General features: G+C 39.7%; 1 protein-coding gene across 1 annotated transcript in view; it reads left to right on the forward strand.

Moving 5' to 3' along the window:
* The window catches only part of CATSPERB (cation channel sperm associated auxiliary subunit beta), a 95,370-nt gene that overhangs the window by 48,490 nt on the left and 34,793 nt on the right, over nt 1-12,087 (forward strand). Inside the window, exon 15 of the mRNA XM_034992627.1 lies at nt 11,114-11,268. Within this exon, the coding sequence (XP_034848518.1) occupies nt 11,114-11,268 (155 nt within the window). The remainder of the gene's footprint in view (nt 1-11,113; nt 11,269-12,087) is intronic.

The raw sequence follows: 12,087 nt of genomic DNA on the forward strand, positions 1-12,087 counted from the left end.
AGTATAAGAGAGTTTTAATTTCTCTGCATCCTTGCCAACACTTGTTATTTTCAGTTTTGTTTTTGTTTTTCTTTTGATAGTGGTCATCCTAATGGATGTGAAGTAGTGTCTCTTAGTTTTGATTTGCATTTTCCTAAGGATTGAGCATCTTTTCTTGTGTTTATTGGCCATTTGTATATCTTCTTAGCAGAAATTTCTATTCGGGTCCTTTGCCAATTTATTAATCAGATTGCTTGTTTTTTGTTTTTTGTTTTTTTTTTAAAGATTTTATTTATTTATTTGAGAGAGAGAGAATGAGAGACAGAGAGCATGAGAGGGAGGAGGGTCAGAGGGAGAAGCAGACTCCCTGCCAAGCAGGGAGCCCGATGCGGGACCCGATCCCGGGACTCCAGGATCATGACCTGAGCCGAAGGCAGTCGCTTAACCAACTGAGCCACCCAGGCGCCCAGATTGCTTGTTTTTTTAATTGCTGAGTTAAAGAAGTTCTCTGTATATTCTGGATACTAATCCTTTATCAAACATTTGCAAATATTTTTTCCCCTTCTGTGGGTTGCCTTAAATCTCCTTGGTTAAGTTAATTCCTGTGTATTTTTTTGGATGATATTATAAATGGAATTGTTTTCCTAATTTCCTTTTCTGATTATTCATTGTTAGTGTAAGACAACTGATTTTTGTGTGTTGATTTTATATTGTGCTACTTTGCTGAATTCATTTATTCTAATAATTTTTTTTTGTAGAATCATTAGGGTTTCTACATACAGGATCATAGCACTGTGAAGAGAGATAATTTTATTTCTTCCTTTGTGATTTGGATGCCTTTTATTTTTTTCTTGCCTAATTGCTCTGGCTAAAACTTCCAATACTATATTGAGTAGAAGTGGTAAAAAGCAGACATCCTTGCCTCAATCCTGATCTTAGAGGAAAAGTTTTCAGTCTTTTACCATTGAGTATAAAGTTCACTGTGGATTTCTCATATATGGCTTTTATTATGTTGAGGTAATCTCCTTTTATTCCTAGTCTGTTAAGTATTTTTGTCATGAAAATATCAGAACACAGATCCCCAATATTTGGAGGACAGGGTCCTTCTTGCGCACGCTGGCTCCTGTAAACTGCCCCAGGAATGTGTGCACAGCCCTGCCGGGTGCCTTTGGTGGAAGATGGGTAGCTACTGCTAAGGGCTGAGATTAACCACAATTTACCATCCAAGTCTTCTTCTGGAAGTTGTAAGCCTTCACTAGACTCCAGAATTCTAAAATAATTATATCAGATAGATTCTGCCAGTGCAACTGTTGTCCAGGTGAGCAGACAGATTCCTGGTACTTCCTGCTCTGCTGTCTTCCCAGTACCTCCAAGGTGTGGTGGAGCGTTAGGGTCTACAAAAGTAGGGTCCTGTGAACAGCCCTAAAGAACAGAACCCTGGGTCATCATGCTATGTTCTCATTTACAATTTCTGTGATGTTTGAGTTTCCCAAAAGACAATAATACCTCCTACTTACTGAGCTGCATTTGTGCTTAACATGTTACAAATACCATCTTGTTTAATATTCACAGCACTGGCTGAAGTAGGTAATATTAGCCTACTTTAAAAAAAAAAATTATTGTTATGTTAATCACCATACATTACATCATTAGTTTCTGATGTAGTGTTCCATGATTCATTGTTTGTGCATAACACCCAGTGTTCCATTCAATATGTGCCCTCTTTAATACCCATCACCAGGCCAACCCATCCCCCCCACACCCCTCCCCTCTAGAACCCTCAGTTTGTTTCTCAGAGTCCATCATCTCTCATGGTTCGTCTCCCTCTCTGATTTCCCCCCTTCATTCTTCCCCTCCTGCAATCTTCTTTTTTTTTTTTTTTAAGATTTTATTTATTCATTTGACAGAGATAGATACAGCGAGAGAGGGAACACGAGCAGAGGCAGAGGGAGAGGGAGAAGCAGGCTTCCCACCGAGCAGGGAGCCCGATGCGGGGCTCGATCCCAGGACCCTGGGATCATGACCTGAGCCGAAGGCAGACACTTAACGACTGAGCCACCCAGGCGCCCCTCTTTTTTTTTTTTTAAACAGATAATGTATTATTTGTTTCAGAGGTACAGATCTGTGATTCAACAGTCTTGCACAATTCACAGCGCTCACCATAGCACATACCCTCCCCAGTGTCTATCACCCAGTCACCCCATCCCTCCCACCCCCCACCACTCCAGCAACCCTCAGTTTGTTTCCTGAGATTAAGAATTCCTCATATCAGTGAGGTCATATGATACATGTCTTTCTCTGATTGACTTATTTCGCTCAGCATAATACCCTCCAGTTCCATCCACGTCGTTGCAAATGGCAAGATCTCATTCCTTTTGATGGCTGCATAATATTCCATTGTGTGTGTGTGTGTGTGTGTGTGTATCTATATATATATCTATCTCACATCTTCTTTATCCATTCATCTATTGATGGACATCTTGGCTCTTTCCACAGTTTGGCTATTGTGGACATTGCTAATATTAGCCTACTTTTACAAATCAAATTGATGCAACTAAAATCACATGACTTGTAAGAGGTGGCGTTGTGTAAATGATATATGGCTCTCCGTCTACTTTAATTTTGTGATTTCATTGATCCAGGCTATATAGCTTCTCTCAATTTATTTGTGCAGTAAAAGAAACCGCTCATATTGATTGACCTTCTTGACAGGTGCCCAATCTTTTCCAATTTGGTTGAATTTTGTTCATCAGTCTTGGAGCCTAGAATGATAAAAGAACATGGTTCTCCATTTACGTCTGTATCTCTATGATCTGCGTTCTCATTTTGTTATTCAATTATTAGGTCTTTGAGGTCTTGTTTTATTGAATCTATTAATTTATTAAGGTCCTTTGATGCAAAATATGGGGGAAAATTTACCTCCTCTTGGGATAGGCTTTGTCTCCACTGGATTCTTTATATATTTTTATGCTATGAGTACCTTCTTTGCCTTTTCTTTCCCCTTCCCCTCTGCTATTCTGCCACCTACCTCTTTACCCATTTTCCTTCTTCATGTCTTCTTTCTATCCCTGCTCTTCCTTTCTTTTTCTCTAGTTCATCATTACAGTGTTTGCAGCACTGGTCAGACCTTCTATTTGCTCTAATGTATTGTAGATGGATTATTCTTGAGACCTGTTTGCTTCCCCTCCTCAAGGTAGCACTTGAACCTGTTCTCTCAGTACAGTGGCTTGGAAGGTGATAGACCTGGCTACACTCAAGAGGGCTTGATTTCTTTTCCTTTGAGTACCATCTTATCCATTGCCAACTTCTCTCTTGTTAGGAGCATACTACTGAGAGTCCTCAGGATTTTGTCGACTTAGCTTCCTTCTCTTATTATGACCTCAAAGGGCTGGGGGTAGAGTAGTGTGACCTGTTACATCAAAATTTTCTCTTTCTTTCCTTAGTGCTTTCTTTTGTGTGTTTTGGCATATTGTTCTTTTTTTCTTTTTTGATTGTTGCTGGTGATTTTGGTTTTGTTTTTTTGCTACTTAATTTTGTGCTAAAATATACCTAAGCACAAAATTTAGCACTTTGACCATGTTTAAGTGTATAGTTCAGTGGCATCACGTGCACTCACATTGTTGTGCAACCACCACCATCCATATCACTCTCTCCCATCTTCCCAAACTAAAATTCTGTACCCACTAAACAATAACTCCCCACTCTTCCTTCCCCCCAGCCCCTCACAACTACTTTTGTCCCTATGAATTTGACTATTCTAGGAACCCCATATAAGTGGAATCATACATTTATATGAGGCTTATAACACCCAGTGCTCCATGTATGAGGCTCATACTGGTTTATTTCACTTAGCATGTCTTCAAGTTGTATCCGTGTTGTAGCAGGGATCAGTACTTCATTCCTTTTTGTGGTTGAATAACATTCCATTTTATGGATATGGCACATTTCGTTTATTAGGACATTTGAGTTGATGGGTGACGTTTAAACAGTTTTTAGCTCTTATGAATAATGGTTTTATGAACAATTTATGTTCAAATTTTTGTGTAGAAATATGCTTTCAGTTCCCTTGGGTATATACATAGGAGTCTAACTGCTGGGTCATATGGTACCTCTGTGTTTAACATTTTGAGGAACTGCCAAACTGTGGCATACCATTTTACATTCCCACCAGCAACATATGAGCATTATTTTCCCACATCCTCGCCAACACTTGTTATTGTCTGTCTTTTTTTATTTTGGTTACCTGAGTGGATGAGAAATTGTGTCTCATTGTGGTTTTGATTTGCATTTTACTAAGGACTAATGATGTTAAGCAACTTTCCATGTTAGTGGCCATTTGTACATCTTCTTTGGAGAAATGTCTGTTCAAATCCTATGCCCATTTTAAAACTGGGTTGTCTTTTTATTGTTGAGTTGTAAGAGTATTTTATATATTTTGGATATTAGTCCCTTATCATATATATGATTTGGATGTATTTTCTTTCATTGTGGGTTACCTTTTTGACTTGCTGGATGGTGCTTTTTGATGCACAAACATTTTTAATTTTGATGAAGTCCAATTTATTTTTCCTTTTGTTGTTTATACTTTTGGTGTCCTAGCTAAGGAACCATTCATTGCCTAATCCAAGGTCATGAAGATTTACTCCTATGTTTCTTCAAAGAGGATGAAAGTTTTCATACATATTTTTTTTGTCCGTTTTGTTAGGTATTCATAATACAATGAAGCTATCTATCAATTGTGTAAAGAAATAAAGCTGAAATTCAGGAACTTAATAGGCAAGGAGATCTACCTTCAGAAATACGGTCTCTCCAAACAATGCTCAAGTAGCACTTTTGTAGATTATTGGGTAAATTTGGAATTTGGGCTAAACTTGGAGCTATCTGATTAGGTCTAACCAGAGTATGAAAAACATTGTTTTCAAGACAAGAGTGAGGCTGGGTTTTGGTTGTTGTTGTTGTTGTTGTTTTTAATATGTCAGCATTCTTGACTGTTTAGCTTCAAACTAGTTTCTTCTGGTCTCTGATATGATTTTAAACACGCTTTCTAAAGGTTTCTGATATGACTTCAAAAAGCAAGGTTTCCTTGACCTCAGTATTGTGTCCTTGACACCCACCAGCAGAATTCAGTGTTATCATCATAAAATCTTCTCATTGGTCCTCCCTTGTTCAAGGATAAGAAGAAAACACCAAATTCTTACTCTGTTTGCCCAGATCTTCACCACTGTGTTTATGTATTCTCTATTCTGTCAACAAAACCTTTATTCAATTTCTATTAGTATCAGGTTAATCTTTTGGTGTATTTGCTGGAATACTTGTTAAGACAATGGTTGTGAAGTAGCATTTAAGAATCTAATGATCAGCCATCATATGATTACAAAACAAACAAAAATGACTATGAGTAATATTAGGAGGGGTTGGAAAGTAGAGTGAGGTATGGAACATTTGCAGTATTCCAGAAAGCTCCCTCATGGGGTAGCCATTATTCTGACTTCTAATACCATAGATTAGTTTTATCTGGTTTTGAGCCTCACATAAATACAATTATGCAGTATACATATTCTTTTTTGTCTGACTTATTTTTCAGTCAACATTATAACTGTGAGATTCCTCCATATTGATGCATGTGTTAACAATTTGTTCTTTTTCACTGCTGTGTAGCCTTGCATTGTCTGAATACTATATTTATCTATTCCACTCCTAGTAGGTATTTGAATTGTTTCTATTTGGGGCTTACCATAGAGAAGCCATGGACATTTTTGTATTAGTCTTTTGCTGGAAAGAGCTTTCACTTCTGTTTGGTATATACCTAGGAATAGAACTGCTGCCTCATAAAGTATATGTTTGTCTAGTTTTTTTTTTTAATTTTTTAATTTTTAATTTTTTAAGATTTTATTTATTTGCGAGAGAGAGAATGAGAGACAGAGAGCATGAGAGGGAGGAGGGTCAGAGGGCGAAGCAGACTCCCTGCCGAGCAGGGAGCCCGATGCGGGACTCGATCCCGGGACTCCAGGATCACGACCTGAGTCGAAGGCAGTCGCCTAACCAACTGAGCCACCCAGTCGCCCGTTTGTTTAGTTTTTTGTGGAAAAAAATATTAAGTACTGTCAACATTTTCCCAAAGTGACTGTATCAAATGACTGCCCTACCAGCAATATGAAGGAATTCCAGTTGCTCCCCCTTCTCACCAGCACTTCATATTGTTAGTCTTTTATTTTTTTTTTTTAAAGATTTTTATTTATTTATTTGACAGAGAGACACAGCAAGAGAGGGAACACAAGCAGGGGAAGTGGGAGAGGGAGAAGCAGGCTTCCTGCTGAGCAGGGAGCCCAGTGTGGGGCTCAATCCCAGGACCCTGGGACCATGACCTGAGCCAAAGGCAGACGCTTAACAACTGAGCCACCCAGGCGCCCTCATATTGTTACTCTTTTAAATGGTAAACCATTTATTGTATGGTGACTAACATAACATAATTAAATTAAATTAAATTAAAAAAAATAAATAGTAAGCCGTTGTGATGAGCATGTAATTGTACCCACTGCAGATTTAAGTTTGCATGAGTAATGATGTTGAGCACATTTTCATATGTTTGTTGGTCGATTTTCATCTTTTTTTTTGGTAAATTATTTCAAGTCTCTTTTTAATCAAGTTTTTAATGGAATGACTTTTTTATTGATTTCTATGAGTTTTTAATGTATTATGGACATGAGTCCTCTTTTAGAAACATAACTTGCAAACATCTTTGCCCAACCAATACCCTGTCTTTTCTATTCTCTTTATGGTGTCCTGTGAGGGGCAAAACTATTAATTTTTAAAAGTTCATTCTGTCAGTCTTTGCTTGTATGGCTAGTGCTTCTTTTATATCCTATTTGAGAAGTCCTGGCTATCCCAAAGTTATGAAGGCATTTTCCTGTTTTCTTCTAGAGCTTGTTTTTAGATTTGTTATATAGGTCTGTGTGAAATTTCTATTTTTGTGTGTGGTATGAAGTGAGGGTTCTTTTCTCCCTATATAGCTGGCAGATTTTCTACTGTGACCTTGAGTTGATAATTCAAGGTCATGAGTAGTGGGGTTTTTTTGGTAAGCTCTTTAATACATCCATACAAGTCATACCACCTGACGGTCTTTGTAAAAACCGTAACTGTCATTGTTGTCACGTACAGCCACCCTATTAGATCATCTAAAGTGTTGCCCTCCACAGACATACCATCTCATGCTGCACCAGTAATAATCTGAGTAATTGTGATGCCCTTGCTTGCTGTGGATTACCAGTTCACAGTAGCTACCAGGCAAAGAGGTGATCTGTGTATTCCTTAAATATGTGAGCAACTCAGTCCTAGAATCCAGGCTCGATATTCTATCTTCCAGGGATATTTCTAGTAAAAATCTGTGTCACTTATAGTCCTGGCAGGAAACATAATTCTACTCAAGTGTTTCACCTGGAGAGCCTTTATAAGGGGACTATTTGCAGAGCAGTGGACCAAGTTAAAGAAACCAACAATGATCTTAAAATAACCAGAGATTAGCAATGGGAGAAAAACCATTACAGTCCCTTTGATTTAAGGGATAATGCTAATAAATAGGTGATAGATAGATAGATAGACAGATAGACAGATAGACAGACAGAAGATAGTAGATAGGCAATAGCATCACCTACGCCCAGTCGAAGCTGGAATGGAACAGGGGCCACCCTGCAAGAGGTATAGCGTAAGAGGCTCAAAGCTAGTGTCAGAACTGCATCACTAAAGTAGGGAGAAAGGCAGGAAGAACTACCTAGATTTTCTCTCCTTCCCTTGTTCTTACCTCCTCCTAGTGCCTTTCATTGGTCAAATCCAATCAGAAGGCATCTGGAAACACAGCACAAATAATACAATTCATAGGGGTCAGCCTTCCAGTGTAGCAGGCAGAGAAAAGAAAGTCTGGGGATGGATCTGGAGGAACAGGCAAATAGAGAATAAATAGCACATATTGTGAAACAAAAAGAAGCAAGATTACTTTGGAAACAGTGAAAATAACACCAAAGAAAATGGAACTAAATTGTCCATATAAGTGATAAACTATTACATATCATAGATATAAGAAACACGTCCACATGTGTAATGAATAAATAAGTGGAAAGAATCTCCAATGATAAATATAGATGCTGGGGCGCCTGGGTGGCTCAGTTGGTTAAGCGACTGCCTTCAGCTCAGGTCATGATCCTGGAGTCTCGGGATCGAGTCCCACATCGGGCTCCCTGCTCAGCAGGGAGTCTGCTTCTCCCTCTGACCCTCCTCCCTCTCATGCTCTCTGTCTCTCATTGTCTCTCTCGCAAATAAATAAAATCTTAAAAAAAAAAAAATTAAAAAAAAATAAATATAGATGCTAAAGATTGAGAAACTGCAAGTTGGAGGAATTTCCAGTGATGAGCAGAGGTGGTGGCTGTTCATCCATCTACAGTTCCTAGCACATTCCCTCTGATATGAATGGCTGGATGGGTGAATGAATAAATACTGAAAATAGAAAAAAATAAAGGAAACCAAAATTGACAATAATATTATGTTATTTTTTAAACTAAAAGCAAAAAACACATCTGAATTATTTGAAATAGAAAGTGTAAATCAATTTTAAAGGCACAAAAAAACAAGCCAGTCTTGGATTTTGCTGCCACAACAATGAATAGCAAGCACATATTCTTCTCAGAACCTTCAGAGAAAAATAATATTACCTAAGAATTTGGAACCAACTCAACCAGTTATTCATAAGCAAAGCCAACAGAAGAATGTTGTAAAACCTCTATTTAGCCAAATCTGAATTCATTGTAAGATGACTTTGTTCTATTAACACAAAGAAAAACTTCCAATTAAACTTTAACACAGCGTTTTAACAGTGATCCTGAGTGATGGGTGGATTACTCTGACATTATTTCCCCTGCCTACAATTGCATTGCTTGGTGTGGGATAAGGCGATCATTTTGAGTGTATTTCACTAGCAAAAGATAATGCAATTTCATCTACTTGTGAGTTTCTTCCTTTCTTAGGTCCTAGAAAACACTTGGTTGTGGTTGTACAAGGAAATGTGAGATTGCAGTAATTCTTCCAGTGTCATTTGCTTTATTGATATATATATATATATATATATATATATATGCCCTGCTTTGTTTTCCTCTCTTACTGCACAGACAGTAAGTTTGTTTCAACGCCAAATTATAATATATTTTTTAAAGATTTTATTTATTTATTTGTCAGAGAGAGAGCACAAGCAGAGGGAATGACAGGCAGAGGGAGAAGCGGGCTCCCCACTGAGCAATGAGCCGGATGCGGGACCCGATCCCAGGACCCCGGGATCATGACTTGAGCCGAAGGCAGACGCTTAACGGACTGAGCCACCCAGGCGTCCCAAATTATAATATTTTTGAAGGCATTTTAAACATCAATAAAATTCAACATTTATTATACTAGTGTTTCAGGAAACTCCAAGCGACAGACAATACAGAGCTGATAACCAAGTCATGCAAGTGTAGCAAATTGACCACTGTAGCGTGGGTGCCACCTGGTGGACAGTGATTGCAAGACACAGCAATTATAAAAGTTAAAATGTGAAAAAAGTGTATTGTATGTTTACAGATGAACTATGGCATATTGAACCACAGCAATTATAATGGTTCATTTTATGAGTCAACTTAACTGGGCCAAGGGGTACCCAGAGGAAACATGATTTCTGAATGTGTCTGTGTCCAGATGAGATTAGCATTTTAATCAATGGGCTCTGTAAAGCAGACTGCCCTCCCAGTGTGGGTGAGCATCATCCAATCTCTGGAGGGCCTGAGTAGAACGAAAGGGTGAAGGAAAGTGGAATTCACCCTGTTTACTTCCTGCCTGCTTGTGAGCTGGGACATCAGTCTTCTCCTGTCCTTGGACTGGGACTTAAACCAGTCGTCTTTCTGGTTCTCGGTTCTCATGTCTTTGTCCTCAGACTGGGAGTTCCCGCCAGCCAGTCCCCCGGTTCTCGGGCTTATAGACAGCAATCACAGGACTTCTCAGCCTCCATGCTTGCATGAGCTAATTCCTCATAATAAACCTCTTCCCATATCATACTGGCTTGTGCAGGGTGACAGGAGGAAGTGGTGAGAAGAAGTTGGGTTCTCTATCTTGAGGGGGGAGTCAGTAGGATTTGCTGATGGATCAGATGTAGGGTGTGAGAGAAAGAGGGGAGTTAAGAATGACACCAAGGTTTTGGACTGAGCAACAGGAAAAATGGCAATTGCTGTGATGGAGATGAGGAAGACTAGGGTGGAGGAGTTTGCCTGGGGATTGGCAACTCAGTCTGGGATGAGTTTGGTGTGAGGTGCCTGACAGCCATGGATCTGGAGCTGTCAGCAGGAGGCTAGATATGCAAATCTGGATGAGAGAGGAGGTTTAAATTTGCGAATCATTCACATAAAAATGGGTGAGATCTCCAGAGATCGTGAGAGAAGAGATCGAAAAATTGAGTCCTAGGGTGCTCCAATGTTCAGGGGTCAGGGACAGAAGAATAGACCAGGAGAGTCTGGCCAAATTGGGGTGGGGGTGTGGAAATCAGCCTTTTGCATCTCAAGACGTGAGCTTTTTCTCTGGCTCCAGTCAGGGGAGGTGGCTCTCTCTCTGGACCGTGTCTGGTTCAGTGCATGCTTGTTGTATGTACTACCAGATTACTGCCAGTCCTGCTTAACATGTTGCCCTAAGGCATGAGAGAAACACAGAACACCAAATCTGGCTCAACATATTTATCCTAGGATAGCTAATGACCTAATGGTCTCTGCGGATAATTCTCCTTGCGTCTCTCGGGGTTATTTTCTTACTGCCTCCTACCTATGCAGGTGTCCGGTTTCCTGGATCAGGAAGAGGAGCCGCCACCAGAGGGCGCTCACCTCCCCTTCTCTAGGCCTCTACCTCGTCCGCCTCGGTCCTTCACCTCTTAGCAGACAGATTCTGTAATGAGATGCAGCCTGGAAAGGACTTCCCAGGGACTTAACAAAGACTAATATGTGTTTTACTAATTCTGGAGTCTCGAAGCCCTACTCCCACCCCTTAGTTTAAGTGAAGGGTTTTCCCCCCCAAGGTATGGTATTGAAAGTTGTCTATGTACTGTATCAAGAAACTTCTGTTTCTTTCCTAATAGGATTAACAAGATACAGTAAAATTGGATCTATTTCCGATAAGATTTTCACATTGTACTACGACCACATGGGCTTTATACATAAACTGACTCCAGACCATTTTGAAGCTGATGTGTCACTCAGAACCTTTGGGAATTCTAAAGGTATTTTTGGACAGGTTAGTGATATAATGCATTGAGGCTGTTTGCCTTGTTTTAAGAATAGATGCCACACTCTACACACAGAATTATGGGGAAAGGAGAAGGTGTTTTGCTTGGGACAAACTCTTATCAATGCATTTTGCTCCGTTTGACTATAGGAGAAACCTCCATATACCAGAGAACATCTCCAAAGCCTTCTTCCCAGTTCCATACAGGGTTCTATAGATTTAACTCCACCCAGAATATGTCCCTACAAATACCTTCACAGCAACACCATTAGATATTCTAAGCTATTACTTAGACCTATTACTTCCAACCCAGGTTCATGGTAGGTTTGATTTTTCTACCTCCCAAGGTTGACCAAGACACACGAGTTATCTTTTTCCCACTGGTTTACCCTTCCTCTTTTGTATTCACCCTGCCCCTTCATTTTTTCCTTTTCTAATGCCGATATGGAAAGGAGATATTATCTTCTTCCTAGGTGAGAATACACACAGGTTTTTCCAATAATTTTAATGTATAACGTGCCACTCGTGAAGGTATATCTGCCTAAGAACTCATCACTGGGCACACAGTCGCGAAAATGGACTTTCCTCAGTGTGTCAGCAAAGAATCAGATTTTTTGTTTTAAACTGGGGCTTAATAAAACCCTCCCTTTGTCCTAAAGGAAATAGAATAAAGGCTGGCTCCAGTTTTAAAAGATCACTCCAAATTAACCAGGCCAAGACCGGAGTTGAAAAGATCCTGTTTTCACTCTCGTCTGAGAAACGCATAGTGAGGTGGGCACGTCCCCGTGACCGTCCAGTGCGGCCACGTGACTCCCCCCGCCCCGTGAC

The sequence above is a fragment of the Mirounga leonina genome, unplaced genomic scaffold (assembly GCF_011800145.1).
Source record: "Mirounga leonina isolate KUSES-001 unplaced genomic scaffold, KU_Mleo_1.0 Mir_82, whole genome shotgun sequence".
NCBI lineage: Eukaryota > Metazoa > Chordata > Mammalia > Carnivora > Phocidae > Mirounga > Mirounga leonina.